Source organism: Callionymus lyra, chromosome 6 (assembly GCF_982586985.1).
Source record: "Callionymus lyra chromosome 6, fCalLyr1.hap1.1, whole genome shotgun sequence".
Taxonomy (NCBI): Eukaryota; Metazoa; Chordata; class Actinopteri; order Syngnathiformes; family Callionymidae; genus Callionymus; species Callionymus lyra.
This window is the reverse complement of record NC_141823.1, coordinates 29,498,945-29,520,789: the sequence shown is the minus strand read 5'-3', so window position 1 is coordinate 29,520,789 and position 21,845 is coordinate 29,498,945. Positions and strand designations below refer to the sequence as shown.

Below are 21,845 nucleotides of genomic sequence, written 5' to 3'. Positions count from 1 at the left end.
TCTTAGGAAAACATGTATTAATCATCCTCAAAAGAACTGTAGTGTCACATTACATATACATATATAAAAATTAGGGTTCTGAATCAGTTTGCTACAAAAATATATTCTAGTCAGATTCTAAAACAGCCAGTAATCTGAGACCGTACCAAAATATGTCCTCAGCAGCAGCCAACCCCAGTTAGAACAGTCCCACATGGTACTTGCATGTCACTGTATATATTAAAACATTTCACTACATGTTACACTCCTAAATTACAATATACATTGCTTGCGTAGAAAAAGAAAGACATTGTACATGAAAAAAATAATTAAAATAAAATTTCAAAAAAGAACCCAAAGGAACGATTTACCCCTTAAAATTAAACAGTACAGCATTACAAAGTGTGCATCAGCGTGAGTGGACGGGAGGGGGGGCTGTGTCTGACTGCTCACATTAAAAACTTTTTTTTTCCCCTGTGCAGCTACATTTCAAGATTTTCTGATGACATTAACATGTCAGTAGTGTGGACTGAAGCTCTTTAACACCACCAGCTGAGTAAAACAGATGATTTGACAGCAACATGAAGGAGTCAAGCATCAGAATACATTAGGTTAAAAAAAAATGTTCCTTTTAGCACAAAATGTTTCACCTATGGGCGACTCATCGTTTCCTCTGCCGCTTAAAAAAGACATTAAAAGATAAAAAGGTAATTCAGTAAAATAAATTAAAGATTGAGAATATGTGCTCAATTATGATAAAACGACATCACATTTTACTCACTCCTGGCATTAAAGAGCTTTTAAAGCTTTTCAATTTCTTCAATAATGATACAAAACAGGCACAAACGACACAGAACAGAACGTGTTCTCCAATGTTGGCCCACGTGATGCTGGCAGGTGTCTGTGTGAGAAGTTTTAGGCACATGTGGCGTCTCTTCCTTCAGCCTCACTGCAGAGAGCGAGGGGGGAGTCGGGGGACAGGTCTGTCAATGAGGCAAAGACTGGTGGGAGGAGGGCCGGGGGTCAGTAGTGGTCACCGTGGCAGGCAGGCGGTGGGTGGGCACTGCAGACAACTCTTTGTGTCCTGGAGGGGCACAGGAGGGAGTGAGGAAATGTCAACACACAAACGCTTCATCAAGTGTGTGACAAACACTCACCTCAAGGTTACAGCGGCACTGGTCAAGCTAGAGAATTCTTCACATTGTTTTCCAGACATGACCTGTAACACACATCAACACTATTATTCAACAAGAACAACAAGCAAATAACTACGGAGATGTAGTCGACTTACGTATGGTCGCCTTCTAGAGACTTCTGGATCTCCTGAAGTACTTCTGCAACACAAAGTCACAACTATAGACTTTTCACTTAGGAGATTAGAGATTTAGTTGTTTTTTTTTTAAAAGAAACCCATCAGCTCATTTAACAACACTATGGATGAGATGTGTGTCAATGATGGTCAGCTACACAAAGATGCAGGACGGCCAGTTGACGATGGGAGTCAGACGATGCAAAAAGCGCAACGAAATGTGGTCTTTTGAGTTAAAATCTGCACCAAGATGCATATTTTATATGACAATCATTTCAACAGTTCAGCCAAAAGGTACATAAAACATTTACTTTACTATATAACAGACAGAGAAAAAGAAGTACCAAAGATGGTAGGATTTAGTTTTAGATTTTTAAATGTATAATTTCTCTAATTAAACAATGTAAGGATTTAAATACAAGTTTGATTCTACCTGGTCATTTGTTGAATAAATCATAATTGAAAAATGCATTAAGGAAAAATTAATTCCATAAAAAAGTGAATTACTGCATGCATTTTATCTCAAAAAAAATAAAATAAAATAAAAAAAACACAATTTAGCGGATGACGGAACCAGATCTCGGTCCAAATTTGTCTGGTGACTACATGAGTACTCACTCTCATCATTCAGCAAAGCATGCTCCATTACACGTCTAGCTGCGATCTCTGGAACACAGGCAGCAGGAGGAGGAGGAGGAGGAGGAGTCAGTCACAGACATGGAGGAAGCGTGAGCGTGTGAGGACGGACGAGTGAAGTAAATCAGCACAAGCACAAGAGTCATCAACATTTGCAGAGCCAACATGCGGTTCTTTGGGAGCCTGATCAAAGTTTACCTGCATCGTCGGCGCCTGGGATGTCACTTCTAGAAGATCGAGAGGAGAGTTAGACAAACACTATGAGGCTCGTGACGAGGAAGAGAAGCTGCATGAACCTGTGCGATGATGAAGTGGAGTTGAGTGGTTGTCGGCCTGAAGGAAGAGGAACATCCACCAGACAACGAGGCTCCACCATGAAGCGCGTGGACAGTGAGAAACGCTCAAATTCAGAAGGAGATATAAGGTAGAAGCCTGGAGAGAACAGGAAGAAAACTCAAGATCAGTCACATAATAAAGATAGAATTATTATTATTATTATTTTTTAATTAAGAGTTCCTACCCTGGCCTTGTTTGGTGAACACACAGGAGGCGATGCCACTGACATCCTCTCGGCGTACACAAGCATATTGAACCTGCATCTTCACTCCCGGTAGCGACACCACATGGACGTCTCCCTGATTGGTCAGAACCACCAGGCCGCTCTCGCCGTAGTCCTCCGTGCGACTGCTGCCAAACCAGGCGACGCCCACTCTTCGTACTCTGGAACCATCCACTGCCGTTAGCTTGAGTTTCATCTTTGCGCTGATCTTTGGCAGAGTGAAGACCTGAGAACACATGTGCTGAAGGTGAGGTTGTGTATGTAGCACGGAGGAGTCAAACTCAACAAGCTGCTGACAATTTAATGAGAGGACACAGCAGCAACTATAGGCTTCTTACAGCTTAAGACAAGCTACATTGAAAATGTACCTAAAAAAAACACAACAACTAAATACTTTAAATATCATTGATACATTTGAGAACAACTCGACAATCAACTAGGATTCCAAATGAGGAAGAAAACAACACATTAATTTAAAAGGTTTAGGGACTATTTTAAACATAACATTTAATACCCAGAGCCTTATACTGGAAAGCTCGAAAGACACTCAAATCTTATCCAAGTTTTTTTGCATATAAACATAAAAACAATAAAAGCATTATTCTTAAAAATTTAAATACATTACTTTATTATAACAACTTTTTCTTTTTTAATTAGGTCAAAATCTTGAGTTCTTTTTTTCAACCAAAGATGGAAAAAAATATTGTCTGAATAATATGCAACATAACTAATATTAAAAATAAAACGAATGAATTTAAATATTACTAGATTGTGTAGGAGGTTGATATAAAACATAAATGAGTTCTGTTGCGTTTGAACAAGATCCTTGGACCAGGACAGACATGCAATCCTTTAAATGTATTTATGTGGCCCTCATGAGGTCAATGATCATACAGAAACCAAACAATTTCATTTTTTACTTAAAGCTTTAAGTAAGTATAACAAAATATTTTTAGAAAATGTATCCCATTTAAATTTTTTTATTAAAAACTATATAAAACATAAATTAAAATAAATAGTTTGGCATATTATCTGGATTATATACATCTTGCCCTCTAGGATATGTAATTGCCCACCAATGCTTTAAATACACAAATGCAAGCTCCAACCTTGAACTGTTCCTCAGATATAACCAGGAGATGGTGGGACCCCTGCATGTCTGGGGAGCGGGCCAAGTCATGGGCCACCTCCAAAGGCTCCGGGAGAGGAGACCCATGACCATCCAACACCACGATACCAACTACAGGAGCACGATGCATCAGCTGGATTTCCTTGGCTGAGAGAATCATAATCGGTTAAAAGCCACAAACACAAATGAACAAAAATGATTAGACAGAATAAATGATCTCACCCGAATGTGCAGAAACTGGTTCATCTGCTCTCGCTTCTACAGGAGGGAGTCGGAGCATGTATGCGTACACACAACCACCATTTGTGCCCGCCCAGAGAGAAGGCGTGTTGTGGGAGCCTGTGAAGGAAACAGAAGAGGAACAATCAAAACCCATTTTACAAAAGTAAAAAATAATCAGAACTCAGTGCATCCAAGACCAAAGGATCCTAAAAAGGGATCACTTACTGTCGGCGAGAAAAGTGTCTGCAAAGTAGAGTGTCCGAACTAAACCAGTGAATGAGTCATCCGACGAGCGGGCCTCAATCTTCCTCTGCACTGGAGCTAGTTCCATCTCTGCCAATTCAGCTTCGAGGCGAGCGTTTGCATCCTGGACCTTAAAAAAACAAAAAAGCAAAAAACAGGAACGTTTCAGATCCTGGACTGGAGCTATACTTCCAGGATACAAGATGATGCAACTGTACCTTGGCAGAATTGTTGACGTGGTGTTTCCTAAGAGACACTCTGCTACGTCTTATTCTCCGGAAAGACTGTCGTAGAGACTTCTTGATGCTCTTGACCCTTGACAGAGGACCCTCCATGGCCAATTGGTCGTTGGGGTTTAGCGTGCATCTATTTATTATTGGATAGCGTTAGCACAAGTTTCAATTGTAGCTCAGAATCATAAAACAGATTAAGCAACTTCATTATCATACAAAGAAAAGGGAGAAACAATGTTGATTTACTTTGGTTGTAAAATAAATAAATCATTCCGACACATGTATATCTGTATGTACAAAGAAATAATATAAACGATAAAACATGTTCAAAGTATTGTATTTTCGCAGAAACAAACTATTTAAAATAAGGCAAATTGATGCTTTTTCACGTGTGATGAATATGTCGTTAAATAAATTCAGTATTATTCAGTCCTTACTTGGCATTAGTTTTACTACGCTGTAAGAGTTTTGAGAAAAAACAAGACAATCATAAAATAAGATTTGCTTTGTGTTCATAAATTAACTACTGAAAGAATACTTTTGAGCAGAAATCATGTTCCCCACACAAATGGAAATAACCAGAACTTATTGTTTGTGTTTCCTTACTTGACAAGAACGTTGTTCCTCTGCTGGTAATCAAAGACACCAAAGCCGTGGCTGGTGCCGAAAGCCACCAGCTTCCACTCGGAGTGAAGCGTGAGGGCGGTGACCACTGCGGGAGGCTGGCACTGCACCAGAGTGAAAGGCTGGAACCCTGCAGGAAACAGCACTGGCTCTTCTCGCACATCCAGGCGAGTGTGGCCCTGGAAAATGAACGTCCGAGAATTGATACATATGCTTTTTCTTTCTTTTTTTTTGTAGTGTTGTAAACGTGAAATAAATGATGAAAGTTGACAACAACTGTTGTTAAGGTAAAACTCAAATCTGCACAAAACACCAGCCAGCACCTTCCAGCGAAATCCTTCTTGTCCTTGTAGCAAGTCCACGACTTTAGCCTCCACGATCTGCTCTGCTGATTCGTCGTTAAGCTCCAACACCAGAATCTGAAATATGAAAACACCAACAGAACACGTTATTTTATGAAACTGCACTGAAGAATATTTGTGAACATTAATCAAAATCAAAGTTTTTGTTTGCATGTGTGTGGTGATACACTCAAGTTCATTCTCATGTGCAACATATGATGACTCTTACCTGTCCAGCAGTGCCTGCAATGGTCAGATAACCGCTGTATTTGCAAAGATGGATCTTCTGTACGCCGAGTCTTGGGTCATCGCTGTATGGGTCATAGCAACCAACCTGCAGAGAAGATTTTGCACATGGATTTTGAGGGAAAGGGACTTCTACAGAACTAAAGAAAGACAAAAATATTTATCATTTTATATCAATGTATTTGTAGTAATATCCATATGTAACGGAAGACACTGATGAGAATGTAGTCAGTTCTTCCCCAATACGCATTCACATTTTAGTTGTGACTATTTACTAAGCTTTGACATGACTGTTTCCAACCAACCATGATTTTAATAACAATTTTAACCATAATATTCTTACAAAATGCTAAAATTAATTAAAAACATCTCCCAGATTCCAACGAGGTTTCAAAGAGAAAGTACAATTTCACAGAATAAATAAAGAAATGTACTATATGCAAAAGAAGAATTAAACTAATTACATTTTAGTTACCAGTAATATCATTACTAGTGAGATGTGAATGAAATAATTTTGTGCATTATGTTTCAAAATATTGAAAAAGGTAGAAGTATACAAAAACATTGAAAAGATGATTATTAAAAGGAATTTCTCTGCATAGCAATACATTATATTCCACATTCTGTAAATTCCAATGCAACAATGCAATAATGCAATAGGCCTGCTGGCTAATGAAAGGGAGAGGCAGATGACCAGTGTCATTGCAGAAGCCTGCATATTGCATGATGTAATTGTTGACATGAGACAAGGTTTTATTGTGTTCCTGTGAATAAATAGAATCCTGTAGTGGAACATAGATGAGCTGCTTATATTCAATACGTCACAGTTCAAACAGCAGCCCTTTCTTTTGACTCCAGGACTTTAACCAAGAGTTATGATAAATCTTTTGTTCAGTCCATTTAAAAAAAAATATCATCAAGATTGTATTTATTAATGACAAATGAACAAACCTTTCTGAATGGCGGCCATTCTCCCTCTGTGCCCTGGTTCATGTTGTCATTGGGGTCACTGTCTGTATGAAAGACCCCAGCTGTGCCCAACTTGTACATCGGATACAAACAGACTCCCGACGCATCCCAGAATCGTACAGATCCATCCTCGTGCCTGTACACATCCAAGGACACAGAACATTGTTAATGTCATGGGAATATATATACTGGATATATATATATATACATGCATACATACTAATTTATAAATATGATATGCATTTTTAAAGGTGGAGAGGATTTTAATGTTGTTTATTTCCAAAATGACTACTACAATATTTATTTAAGAATAGAACCCTGTCGATAGGTGCTTGCAACATTCAATCGTGCATTGAATGAAAACCATTTAAAAATAAATAAATAAAATAATAAAAGAGTATTACAATATAAAACAATATTTTGAAAAAACATGGAACTGCTAAAAAAAGAAAAGAAAACGGCATTAAGTCGATTTGAATGGTGACCAAGCTTATTCAAGATAAATGTATTCACTCCTTAAAAAGGCAATTAAAATGTTGATTTAAGAGTCTCTTAAATTGACCTTGGACCTCTATTGAACTCATCAGTATGTGTCTGTTTAAAGAAAAAGACAGGAGAGAATTTTATAAAGTATTAACTAAAACATCCTCATGATGAGGGATTTACAGCATCTTGGAGAGAAAGACTTCTCCACATGCTAGTAAGTCAGGAGAGTTGGGTTTGACATTTGTTGCCCTTTAAATATAGTTGAAGTATTGTAAAATACGAGCAGATGATATTGGTTTGAAAAAGAACCTGACCCTGTGAGGAGGAAGTCTCTCTGTGGAGGGTCTGGGGCCATGTTGCGGCCTCCTGTAATTGGCCATGGCTGCAGAAAATAAAAGCGAAAATACAATTAAATTTGAACTTTGATCCAGTTGCAAGACTTAAAAAGAAACATTCAGGAAGTCAAGAGGAGTTACCTTTTTAGAGTAGTGTGTGTTCTGCAACGACCCTGCAGCAAGAACCCTCTCCCACAGCTTGAGTGGGATGGCAGAAACGTGGTGTGAGCAGGTGATGGGGGAGCTGTGTAGAGGAACCAAGTATGGTGTTTGGATGACAGGCCAGCCGTCTGTCTGCAGGTCAATCACCACCAGCTCCTCCTCTACTAGAACCACCAATGCGCTCGGATCACCTTAATAGAAAACCGGGTGATCTTAGTATTCCTCCTCAATCTGGCCAACATTTCAGTTTCAACAACTGCCTACCTGTGTGCTTTGGTCCATCTTTTATGACGAAGAAGTCAATGATCCTGGAGGTAAAGTCCAGAGCAATGTGGGTTTTTCCATGGATGACAGTAATGCAGTGCCTGTCTCCATAGCTGGCTCTTGGCATTCCTCCGCTAAAGAAGAGGAATGGTGGCCTAAATAAATAAAAGCATTTAGCGTTAGATAAGAGCCCCTGAACTGTCATATCAGTCACGACAGAAGAGGTCATTACCCTGTTTCTGTCGGGAGTTGAACTATTTTAGAAATGGCTTTGCAGGGGAAATGTCCTGAGGTGAAAGATGAGTCATTAGTACCAGAGGACGAGATTTAAGAGGGAAAGGCTTCGTCATTCTCACCATAGGGAATGTCGGACTTCTCCTCCTCTTCGTTCTCGTCTTCCTCGCCCACCATCCATCGACAGTAGCTGCCATCACTGTGTGAACTAAGAATGTAGGAGCCGTCTTCTGTCCACCACACACTCTCCAGTTGCTGATGTAAGGAAACAAGATGAGACTCAAGCAGAAAGTCATTTCTACAGTTGATCCAAATCTTACCTGGGTTGCTGGGATGTGCTGGAGGGCACAATGTTTTTCCAAATCCCAGACGACTGTCAGGCCTCGTCCATAACCGATGACCACCTGGTTTGAGTTGACTGGGTTCTCCTGTAGGGCTTCCACATGCTCCAGATTCCTGCGGCCGATGTAGTCGTCTGGTACACTGCAGGAGACAAGTGAGAAGGGAAACACAGGAAAGGGGAAGAAATGAGGCATGGTTGGAAACATTTGGAAACAGTTACCTGTGCTGGATCCAAAAATCGGTCTTAAACGCACTTGTGTTTCAAAGGTTGATTGATCCAAATGTAAGTTTTAAATTAAAATTGAGTAAACTCCATGAACAATGGCGTACTCCCAATCCGTCTATTACAGATGTATTATACAAAATGTGTACGTGCGGAGGATGATCAAATCAATGGTATTACTGGCATGTTGCTGAGCTACCTTTCCGACATTAGCTCACTAGCTATGATCCACACAGGTTTTTATGTGTTTAACTGTAAAAATATTGGTTATTTGCTAAGAAGAGAAAAGTTGAAATGTGTAAAAATAAGGGTTTAAAAACAGACATTGCTTATGGAAACCCTAAATCCTTTGAAAATGTGTAGCAACGTTTGCTCCTGTACCAAATAAAAACATTAATAAAAAAAGCGCTATAAAAATCTTGATTTAAACCATAAAAAAACAACACTGAAGAATGTAATCTCTGATGTTGATACACGTTTCTTAATATGTGAGCACACACACCAAGTGACACACCCCACCACTGTCTGAGATGCTTTGACTTTTCTTAAGTATAACCCTTTTTAAGTAATCTATTGTAGTGTAAATATTGAAGGCATCAGTTTCAAAATACCATAATATTTCAATCGTGATATTGCTGAATACTGTGAACTTATCAGGTAAAGCTGAAAAATGTCGAGAATGGAATGTGTGACGAAGCCTTAAAGGCAAATCTTATCAGGCATTGCTGAAAGACGTTGAAAATGTCAGTTAAGGTAGGTTGAGGGCTGAGGTTGTGTGTACAGAAGGAGTCTACCACTTAGTTTTGAAACCATTCTTCATGCCTCAACGCAATAACAGTCCTGACAACAACAAGCTAAGCTCGGAAACTGGAAGGAACATCTACTCTTCATTCCTTGAAAAGGAAAACTGGGTTCAGAGAATAACTTTAGGACTGTCTGGCAAAGTGACTCAGCCAGAGATTTAACCACAGATACTTTACTCCCTAAATTGTGTCAGCCATGGCGCCTTGTAATGGAACATTAGATGCTGCCTGCAGGGCATCATGACAGCAAAAAATAGAATACTGGGTGAAGTGATTTTGCCACGCCACTTATCTCATGCAATAAAACCTCTTGTCAGTGGAGGAGGAGCCGCTTTAGGTGTGATGAATGTAATTTAAACACATATTTAGCCACACACAAACAGTATCTTATGGAGTTCCTACCTGTTGGCCACCTGGTCCAGACTGATGTTCCTTTCCTCAAGCTCTCTAAAACCAGGCACTTCAACTATAAACACGTGTCCACCTTCAGTACCTAGAAGCAGCAGCTCTCCAGAGGAGTGTGCCAGCACTGCCGTCACTCTGGTCACACTTGGGGGGGCCCTGAAAACAGCAAACACAGTTTTGATAGCAGTTTTTATACAGCGCTCACCACAGTAACAATCTTTTCTTCTAGGAAAATAAGTCCACATAATTATCTAATTTTGACAACTTAATTTGGCTTATTTTGTTATTCCACATTCTAATTTAAGCAAATCATTGAGAGTATTATTACCCTGGTGGTCCAGTAAGAGTGAAGCGTCCGATTTCCAATAGCTCAGAGAGTCCTTTATGGGCCCTCAATGTCCACATGTGCAAACTGTTGTCATCCAACAGGGTCACCAATTCAACCTGTGGGTGAAAAAGGTTACTTACCAGAGACACATACATACATACACATATATATTTATTTCTTTTCATTTTTATCTTATTTCCACCCACCTGGTGAGGGAGGAAATGCACTTGAGTGACAGCAGCGTTCTCATCATGTAGACCCATGAACTCCACACCAGGGGCTCCATAACTGACCGTAAGTCAAGGTTTCATTAAAAAGATAGACCGGTCTTTTATCTGTAATAAACCGATGATGGCTTATCAATGCATTTTCTTTCATCTAAAATACACAAATTCAAATTCCACAGATTCCTTTGCCATCAAGGCAGATATCTAGGGTAAGAAAGCCTCTTGGAAAAGTTACCCATGCACATGGATTCACACACGCACACAGTGAAAGTATTGAGCAACAGCGTGGGAAAATCAAATATCTGAAGCAGGTGATTATGTGAACTGCGGAGAACTCGAGCGTCACAGGATTTAATTAGTGACCTCGTGTTCAAACATGACAGAGTTTATTCAACAAATGGTGCACTTTGATAAGGATACAGTTTGATGGCTCCGGAACGGGTACCGATAGCCAGGAGCTGCAGCGATGGACTGTACCCCAGAGCACTGGGCTGGTGGGGGAATCCATGTTCCACAGTCTGAGGAAGAGAAGTGCACGGAGTTGATCACAGGAACAATGACAGGATGACAAGGAGATTAAGACCACTGAGCAGGTAGACGAAGACATTTTAAACAAGATACATTTGCTTTCCGTTCCATAATCATTCAGAAGAATTTATTATTGAAGCTCAGGAACAGACTCATCGACCTCAAAATCATGTAACACCAACATTTTATTTGAATATAGAACATTATTTATCATGTAAAATAAGGAATCCTCTCTTTTTCCATTCATTCACGTCAGATTAATGTGGTGCATTTACAGAGAACTTTATTATTTATTAAACTACTTAAAAGTAAATATATACAGACTATATTAAAACAAACAACACCATGACTCACTTATGTTTCACCTTTGTTGAGTGAGTATTTTCCACAAAACTCTACATGTTACCAGAATCAGAAAGGAAACGGTCACGATATTTATTATTTTGCAGATAGACAGGTGTATGACCAAATATTTAAATAAAATGTATTGTGTTTAATATCATCAGTTCAGGCTTTTATATATATATACACATCTTGATCAAGTATCATTTTGACTGCACCATCAAATACTTTTCGTAGTAGAGTTTGCATGAAAACCTTATAAATCCTGAGGTGGAAATAACATTGATCTCTTGTACGATGCTGGCAATTTTAAAAACGGGGACTTGCCTTGTTAAATTGGAAGAGGTCTTGCTTTAGCCGGTCTCTGTGGGACTCATGACCATGTCTTCTGAACCTCTTCATCCTGTCTCAGCACCGGCGTGGAGCCTGCAGGCCCACCAAAACACACTGCAATAAGGACAGAAACACAAATATAAACACGTTTAATTTAACATGCAAATGCTGAACACATACAGAGAAAGTTAATTTTTATTTCAGGAAAAATTGGATTAATTACACAAGTTACTATAAAGTCACTGAAAGTCTACTTGGGTGGTAATGTCAAGACAGAAACACCCAAATACTGTTGCAGTTTGTGGCTATAAAACCTTTAGAGTCATTAATGTTTACAACCAAGTTCCTTTCAGTCACCCATGGCGACATAAAGAGTAAAACAAGAAAACACTTTCTCATTTCACTCCTTTTCAACTCAACCTCATGTCGACTAAGGGTTTGGATAATTTAAGAGAAACCAGTTCCTTTTTGGAGTTATAGGAAAATGTATGTCCATTTTAATCATGCAACTAGAGCTTAGTGGTCTTCATCTCCGTCCAAAACACCCGTGAAAGCATCCAAATACCTCTGTGGTGCTCGTCTCTAACCTCCACCTTGTATGAAACCCTCGTCATTTAGGATTTTAATAATGAGATAGTTTAGACTCTGAAAAGAATCCCAACCCTTAGACGACATGAGTGCGAGCAGAAAATGACTAAAGAAGCACTCTTTTTAATGTGTATTGTATCAAATACACACTTAATTTTCATGAACACAATTAGTTCACATATTTTTTTCCCTATACTGAATAAGGTTTCCATTTCTCTGAAAAATAAAAAGGTGAAATACTATGAAGGTACAGTTAAGCTAGATATAATAAAACTGATCCAAATGTTGGGTGACAATAGACCATGACAGTATGGAATAGAAATTTGTAAAAGTTAAAAAGGTAAAATATTAATAATTATATCTATTCCTGATAGATCAATGGTGTGAATCTGTAAAAGATGATTAATCCTTGATCAACAACGTCATCATCACATGCCTTTCTGTCTTAAAGGTTGCCAGGTTTTCAGCAGAGCAGTCTAGGCAACTATGGTATGTTGTTATAGGCTCTGTATGCTGTGAGAAGGCCTTTAATATAAATTATTCTGACCAAACTAATCCAACATTCAATTAAATGGTGGCTGAAAAATTGCTCTGAACAAGAAGTCACTGACATCAAGTGTGCAGACTACTTAACAACTTGTTATTGCTGCAATAAAAACTGTGTTGTTGTCAAAGTAACACCCAGCTCAAAATAAATCAAACTGTCATTGTGATGTTTAACCATTAAAAATAGGGTGAACATTTTCTTGTGATACGGGTTACGGTAGAGCATTTAAGAGTGACAGTGTATAACAAACAAAAAATATGAAAAAAAAAATGAAAAAAAAAGGGTCTTGACCTTGTCTTTTTCAACGTAGATATGAGACATAACATAAAACATATTGGGGACTAATAAAAACTAAAGTAAATGTGCTATATAAAATAAAAACTATGCTTAAATTATGGATATTGACTTAAACGGCAAGATGTCGTTACATTTTATTTAAAACCACCAAGTATAAGGTTTCACTGGATGAGAACAATATTCTTAGGTTACAATATAAAAATATTTGAAACAATGGAGATATGTCTGGTGATTTCAATGTTTTTCCATATTAATTATTATTATTATTATTATTATTCTGGGTTGAAATAAATAGCAATGGAAATCAGAACTATCTCACCCACTCTAAAAATAGAAGAAAAAAAAAAGAAAAAAAAAAAAAAAAAAAGAATAGGCACGCCCTTAGAACAAGTTTAGTATGAATCTCCTCCTTTAATGTAAATTAACTTTACAAACATACCAGATCAGTTTTTTTAAAACACACAAAATTAAGTACTTCTTTGTTTTTGCAAATATGTCATGTCGTTTAAACTAAAATATATTATTTGCCTTGATCTGTCTTGTCGTTTACTATGGGGTATACATTGCACAGTCATTGTAACTATTCAAATACTTGTAGTCAACCATTATTTGAGAGTATTTTGAGGTTTTTCTCCATTTGTTTGTTTGTTTAGTTTTCGTTGGGTAGAACCATTAAACATTTCCAATGGCATATTGTCGTTTGTGAATGACAATATTTCGTCCTGTAAAACAGAATTAATAAAGTGAAAAAAAACAACAACCGAAAACCTCAGCACAGCCAACTAATGCCAACAACCTCCACCCATTTGTTTCCCCTATAGCTTCAAAACCTGTGGAAAACACTGAAATGGGATGATTTCTATCCATCAACACATCAAGATGTGTATAAATCACAGACGACAATAATTTATTTCACCGTCTTTTACATCAACACCCATCGAACATGTCCCAAAACTCAAGGTCAGGAAGACCTTTTCAAAAAAGGAACCATTTCACTCCCATGGGTCAATCAGGATTTCTATCAGCAGACATTGAAAACCAGGTGTGGCCAACACACCAGTAAAGCAGCTAGAAGACCAAAGTCCTCAGACCAGACAGAATACAAAGGATCAGGCTTAGGGCCTTAATATTGCTCCGAGCTTGAAATTTCACTTTCACGTGATGGAGCTTAGCAAGTTCTTTTCTTCTCGCATGGAGGATTTCTTTACAACAAGATGGGAAACTGTGTCTTTGCATGATGCTTGGGTTAAGTGTATACCTTTTGGGTACTTCAAAATAGACTCTCACTATGTTGATTCATTCAAAACACCAATACCATGTAAGACACTGGTGTAACTAAAACCAAATGTTTTGCAACGTAGCAATTATTAAGGCGGACAATGTTGATATATTACACAACGTTGTCACTTACAAACTACATAAGATACAGCACAATGCCATATTGTACAAACGTACATATATTTTTAGATATTAACTTATAGCACATCTCAAATCTAATAATTTCAGAGACATAAACAAACCTGCCACCTGCATAGTTATCCGTCGGTGGTCATAATGCCATGGCTAATAGTTAAATATAGTAAGAAAGGAACCAACTTGAAAGGAAAACTCTTCATCTCAAAAAGTCAGAAAGAAGCTGACAAATCCGTGTGTGAATCGAAGTGTGCCATGGGAATTAACAAAGTAGAAAATTCAAAGACTCATGCTCCACTAACATCAACAGAGTGGGAGGTCCTGCTTCATAAACATGAATCCTACCCAGTGATCAGAGAGGAATCTGCTGATGACACCAAGAGTTACAACCTCCATGTGTGAAAACGGGTAAACAGTCATGTCTACCAGGATGGAAAGCTCGGCCAAGCGACACAAACAATTGAAGCAAGTCAGGTGTGGATACAGACAGCTTAAGCCCACGTGTCTATCTCTGCAGATTAAGTATGGCCTTTCAAAGAAACGACAGAATAATTACCGCTCATTTAGTAAACTCTACTTTTATTTCCGGACAAGCAGTAAATCACAAGTACAGGCTTCAAATTAACATTGCTTCTTTTGCTTAAGAGCGCGAAAGAAAACAACAGAATAACTTAAATTTCCCATAATGATCAGTTATGCATACACTTTAATCAAGAATAGATATCTAATGTAACTTATCTTATCAGACCCATAGTTCTGGACAGCAAGGTTGAACGTTGGGTGCCTCTAAGCTGCAATTTGAATGGTTCAGATTTCAACCACTGTAATTTTCAACGGCTGTAATTTTGACTTGCGTAGTGTAGATTGTTAGTTAAAGTGTCTGTGACATGATTTTAAACCTAGAGAGCATTAGAGAAGTGTTATATAATTTGTTTATACAAATAAAGTTCCCAATATAATACAAAAAAATGTTTTTGTAATGTAAATGAATGAGGTTACGTTGGAAAGATAGTTGTGTGTAGGTAAAAAAAACAACAACCCTGTAGCGTTTGAGCTATAAAGAGCAGAACCCAAAATGTAAACAAGCAAGACTGAGTACAGTTAAAGGGCAACTAATTTGAAACATTGCCTCCTGACATACTCACATGTTTCTAATATTAAAGTCTTCCTCTCCAAGATGCAGTAAGTCCCTCATCGATGAAGTTTTATAGTCATTACTTTATCAAGTTTATTCTGTCATCTTGCAAACGAGAGGTCATGAGAGTGAAGGCCATTATGATGCAATAATGGGTTTCACACCTCCTCCAGCCAGCTGTACGCTTTGTTTATACAAAGAGTCCCTTAGAGGTGGACATGAGTTTCTTGGGAGGTGGAGACTTGATGTTTGGCCAATCACAGCAAAGTGGGTGTGGCTATGGTAAACAAGATTTAATCTTCAGAAATACCCTTTCAGTTGGCAGGGCTTAAGAGCATTTTCTAACGTTATATTCAAAAGACAGTTTTGTACAAACAGACACATAATGAGTACAATAGAGGTCCAATATCAATTAAGAGACACTTAAATCAACACATTAGTGTACATTTACCAGGAAAACCTCACACAAAACATTTATGTAAAGTTCCAACATGTCACAAACCTTGTAAGTGTGACTCGTAATTAAACTTCTTGTCCGTCTACTTACACTCTAGCCAATTAGACAAGGACCAAAATGAGACAATAAAAATCCCACTGCATCACATTAACACACCCATCAACAGTGAGAGTTTAATAAAGCAGGAATGGCCATCACACATTCAGAAGCTTAGGACGGACAGAGAAAAGTAACAGTGAAAGAAAACTGAATTAAACCAAGACAAATCCTCAAGTAATTCAGTGATCATATTAGTGTGAGCATATCTTAAAGTTACATGCCTGAATTAGAAGGTGGAAGTCATATAGCAGCAGAACTACCATAGATGACAACAGATCTTTATTTTTATTCAGAACAATGACACACAGATGGCTACATAGTCAAGTTTCTGCCAAGCAGCTCAAGACTCAGTGAACAGATTTCTCAACCAGACCTCATACAGGTCAACTGTCAATTTAAGGTGGAAATGACTGCAAACATTCCCGACATGCCTTCTCTCGCAGTGTACAATCTGCTGTGATCTCATCTGTATGACTAGGTCTCACACTGTATTTACCAAGGATAAACAGTTGCAGAGCTCAGGACATGTTCAGAACCAGTGTGACCCACTTATGAAGTCACTGGTGACTAATTCAACCGTGCTAAACGTTTGCTCAGCCTCCGTCTCCGAGAAGACTGCTCAGTCATCCCACGTTCAACTGAGTCACTTAGGATAGGATAAATATTAAACACTTTTGAGTGGGTTTAGGATGAGAGAGTGAGCATGTTTAATTATTTTTACTTCTAATTTGTTATGGACAAATGCTGGATTATTTTTTTTACTAAAGCCACGTTAGACTTTTTTTTTTTGATTTCTTTAACTGGCAAAACCCTTGCCTTAACTATACACAGCTCACTTCTAACGATCAGACTTTCTCTGCACTAGACTAGACTTTGCTACCACTGCCGATATGCCCCGGACAATCATTAAACCGATTCCCATCTCATTTTGATGTAGACAAAAGAACTGAAGTGAAACCCCAGCAAAAATATATGAATACATGGATAGATCTAGTCATTTTTGTGGATGGGATCTAGAAAACAAACATGACTTTTAGAGAAACTTTAAAACTAAAAGGCTAAAATACAAACTTGAGCCAGAGAATGATCTTTATACTATCATTTAAAACAGTTTATGATGCCTTAGGAACTACATATACTTTAACTTCAGACATTATGACACCAAATTATACTTTTCTTCAACGCTTCATATTGTATTAATACATTGACTTTCCTTCACTGATGGAAATAAGTCGGCAATAAATTCCAAAAAAATGTTTCCTTCAATACAATTTGAATTAGTTGTTGGGTAAATTTAAACTAGTAGTTCACTTACCAGACATAACTGCACCGTACTTCTACCCATCAATACATGCATGCCAAAAATAAAGGTATAAAATGGCAGCTGAAAAGTAGGAGACGGTTTGAAAAGACCAGTTGGTATAGTAACCACAAAGTAATATATGATCATCTGCAGTAACTCCCATCATTTATTTGTTTTAGAGCTTAATCGGGAGCTAGCATCTTCTGAAAGTATATGTACAGTGAGGTACCCAAACAATCTTCTGCTTAACCAGCAGAGCCACCAATATCTCCCCGTCACAACACAAACACGGTGCATCATAATGAATGTCCAGGAAATGCCTGGCATCTAAAACATTCCACTTATGGACTTATGCAATCGGTAGTTATGCCAGCACTTGTCCCAAGACAATGAGGAGCAGAGAAGATAAGCAGCTTTCTTTCCCCTGAGTTTGTCTGATCACATCGATAACGCTTTAACAAGTCAGAGTTTGTCGAATAACCGACGGTTGAAAAAAAAAAAAAAACACAAGCAAACCACACAGACAGGTGAAGTAGAACCCGTTCTGCAACTCACCATTGGTTTCTATCACCTTCTATCCTTGAGGGGAAAGCAGGGGAACAACTGCTCTTCAACCTTTCAACTACATAAAACAGAAACTAATAGGCTTGTCACAAGCTAGATGATGCGGAAACAAGACATGCAAGATGATTCCTCTCCAAAACTAAACAGAGATCTTGTCTGTTTTGGGTGTGGCTGAGAGGATAGCATATCTCAAACATATTTTATCCAGCTTTCCGGTAATTGGAAAATGGGACCGCTAGAAGGACAAAGTAGCTTTTCAAATTTCTATTTAACAAAACAAGTGGGAAGATGGATTAAAATCGTATTTCAATGAAGGTGAACAAAACAGTAGGGTTCACTTGACCTAAAGAGCAGCAGATGACATGACCAAAAGAACTTTGAGCTAACTGTCGCCGCCACAGTGAGGGATTTCAATTCAAGTTAGTGCTCCCAGTAGATGTTGATTCTTGCTGATTTGACTGGAATAAAATAGAATAATCTGCTGATATTCAATACGCTGACATTTTCCAACTCATTTCTACAGTCTTTCCAAACCCAATATGTGAGCATATTTTCCACTGAACCACAAGGAACACGGAGTCTGTCCTGAGGAGAACTTATGCTGACGTTTGTCTGATGGAACAATGATTGATGGCAGCAGAAAAGAGTTGAATTACAAAGGCTGTCCTAGACAAATGAGTGTTTACATTATCACAGAACCACATACATAGTCACATTATTTCTAATTCAACATATTCTAATCAAGAACCAAAACTAAGGAATGTATTGTTCAGAGTGGAATTATGAAGAATACATTAAGGTCGGGTTGGAAAGCTAAATAATTAAGTTTAAAAGCTCAAACTAACTTTTCATGAATGACATATGACCTACATACGCCTATTCATCGTGTTCAGGAGTTTCAATTTGATTTTTTTTCCCATATCGACTAGTTTAAACTATTTTTTTGAATTCCTTAAATGGACGATTACTAAAACATCCCGTCCTGTCATCAGACCAACATGCTGCTGAGACAGCTTGATAATGTGCGGCCCAGTGAGAGGTGAACCAAATGTCAAGTTAACAGTTAACAGAACCCAAATCTAAAGTGTCATTGTCAGAGGTCGCAATCTACCATAGCCCTGTTTGTAAACGTAAAACCTATTCTCTACTTCCGCCACATTTGGGAGTGGCCATTTATTTTGCCTCCATGATGGTTTCAGGTGGACTTTAGCACCCAGAGGGAACAAAGGAATCTTTGTTTGGGAAATTTGCACTGGTGCAGGTGGGGTTTGAAGGGCACGACTGGATGTCCTTTGACTAGAACCGCTTCTCCAACTGGTGAATTTAGTGAAGCACCTGCTGCTTAGAATCGAATGAGTCAGGAGAAAGACTGACTTGACTTTGGTTGTGAATGACAATTTCATTGACGTGTAATGTCCAGGCTTTTAACGTAAAAAAAAACAACTTTACGTTACTACTATACAAGCAAATAAGTACACTTTTTAATACCATCTTCTCATAAGAGTATAAAAGCAATATATTATAAATGATTTCCCAATCTCCAAAAACACAGCTTTGATAGAATCTCTTCCTGAGAAAATAATGTGGAAACAAGACAAACCAGTCTTTCCCTTATTTTTGACATGCACCACCACAACAATTACTCACTTCTGAAACCAGACCGTTGACTCAAACAGACTTCCTGACATACCTGCCGTGAGACACACCTAGCTGAAGCCTTCCGTCATTATGCAACTTCCCAGTTGCTGTCAGTGGACTGAAGTTTGTAGGTTAATAACAGAAAAAAAGTGTGTCTAGCAGACTAGGATAAAACAGCTACCATCAAGTGCTTATGGGCTTTTCGCAATTGAATATACAAGTGGGCGGTGCAGTGTTTCACCCTTTAGTGTTGGGCAACTGGTTAAATATTATACTCTTTAACAACAGGTCAGTTATTTTGACACCTTACATTATTGGTCTTCACTTGGCGTAGCTTCAGGGTGAGCAAGAAACATAGCCTGCATGGTCTTAACCATAAATTGTTAAATAAAATTCAATCTCTTTTTATAAGTCAGAGGGAAGACTTTTAATTAAAAAGAAAAACACTATTCATATACCAAATTATGTTTTTTAAATAAGGTAATTTCAATAAAGCAGCAGGTTTAAAAAAGTTTACATTTTGAGAAAAATAAAGTTGAAAATTGTAAGAAACTGACGTTACTTGTTCAGTCTTAAGTTGTGACCAGCACGAGCAGTTGGAGAGGTTGTGTACATACTAAACAATAAGGTGTTTTCAAGGGTATTCAGCAGGGGTCCCTACTTCATTCAATTTTCCTTAAGGGGATCTTTACGGCGAATGTGAGATGCTGCCTTTACCTCAAAAGATAGAAGTGCCTTCATAAATAAATTAAAAGGAGATTCCTAAATAAGATTTAGTCTTAATCTTATTCGATATTGTCGAATGCATTTTATTTAAAGATTTTAACAAACAAAATACACAACATGGTTTAATATTGAAAATAAAATACATCAAATTATGTCATTATGCCATAAAATATGTCAGTTAACATATATTAAATTATAACAGACGATATAAATATTGATTTTCAAAAAACACTAACAATAAATAGGAAAAATAAAAGACGATAAATATTTCTTGACACAGAGATCTTTAACAAGTTATATGTAGCGTCGAACAAGTACAAAAAATAAATTAATATCCAACATGGTCAGTATTACACCAGTATTGTATGTGGCCCTCGGGAATATAGATTGTATTTTGGTTTGAGTTGAAAAGGTAGTGATCTAGAAGGACAGAAGCTGCAGAAGTTGCAAAAGAAAGAGTTGGGATTAGCCTGCTAGCCTGAGAGAAGTGCGGCTGCTCCACAACTTTAGCTCGCAGGCGCCCAAACACAAAGCAGGTGGCGCCGAGCAGCCCGGGCGGCTTTCGTTGGTAACGGGCGTGCAGGCGAACACCTGTAGGCTTCGGTGTATCTGGGACCGTGAGAACCAGCGGGCCCACCTCCGCAAACCCACCTGATTCAAAGCGGCCGTTGCTCCGAGGAACTCCACAGTTCGCAGCCGCTGGATGGTGTTCCGCCCCCGACACCGGTCGCAGCCCTTCCACCACAATGAAGAATTAAAAATAAAAAAAGGCCTGCAGCGCGAACTCAAAGACAGAATAATTTAGAGACGTGTAAATGGCGAGTCCATTAGCCTGGTCCGGAACTAGAAGCAGGTTCGATGCTCTGTGTCCGCACCGCCGCGGTGAAGCCTCGGTGTTTCCTGCTCGGCTCAACTTCACTGATAACTCCGCCCTGGTGATGCGTTCAAGTACAGCTCGGAAATGACAGCGAAACCCAGCCTCACTTCCTTGTTGGTCATCGCCCTTATCATCCTCAGCCACAGAAGTCCACATATTTGACGTGTCGTCAACAAAAACTTTATATATATATATTTATTTTTTATCAAGTTGTTTTAAACCAAATTACGAGTCATACAACTGTTAAGATCTTAGATACTTATAATATCGATACTTCGAAATATCGCTATATTCATTTTCTCAAAACTGTTTTCGACACTCAACTATACTTAAAGAATACGTTTATTTTCATGATACTTGTTTCATGGTTATATATTAATATGTGTATAACGAAATATTTTGTTTTTTACATGCAAATAGTCGATGGGTTTATTTTGTGTCACTATTAAACTTCCGGCTGATTGATGGCAGCAGTTTTAGTTCCTCCGCCGCTGAAAGAAACAATGAAATCCTCTGAGACTAAGGACGAGGGGATGCAGTCGACTGCAGCATTTTATAGGGCATATTTTGGTTTAAAACAAATGAAAACAGTTGTGACTTTGTCAAGAGTCATGTTGTCTGTAAATTCTGAGTAGTCAGAGCACTTGTGCAATACTACAAATATATCCTTGTTCCTGCAATCATGTGTATAGTAATACA

The 21,845-nt window shown here is 38.2% G+C and overlaps 1 protein-coding gene across 1 annotated transcript; it reads right to left on the bottom strand.

The window, feature by feature from the left end:
* llgl2 (LLGL scribble cell polarity complex component 2) lies at positions 1-21,210 on the bottom strand. Its single transcript, XM_087794646.1, has 27 exons — positions 20,921-21,210; positions 11,497-11,616; positions 10,720-10,817; positions 10,279-10,360; positions 10,073-10,188; positions 9,742-9,900; positions 8,292-8,454; positions 8,094-8,226; positions 7,970-8,024; positions 7,738-7,892; positions 7,453-7,664; positions 7,291-7,358; positions 6,473-6,626; positions 5,505-5,609; positions 5,258-5,353; positions 4,917-5,113; positions 4,296-4,443; positions 4,060-4,207; positions 3,835-3,951; positions 3,593-3,759; positions 2,445-2,709; positions 2,221-2,356; positions 2,123-2,151; positions 1,907-1,954; positions 1,271-1,313; positions 1,137-1,198; positions 1-1,063 (listed from the first exon to the last, which is right to left on the bottom strand). The coding sequence occupies exons 2-26, from the start codon at positions 11,569-11,571 to the stop codon at positions 1,159-1,161; spliced, it is 3,009 nt and encodes a 1,002-aa protein (XP_087650772.1). The 5' UTR covers positions 11,572-11,616; positions 20,921-21,210; the 3' UTR covers positions 1-1,063; positions 1,137-1,158.
* Between the last annotated feature and the right edge of the window lie 635 nt (positions 21,211-21,845).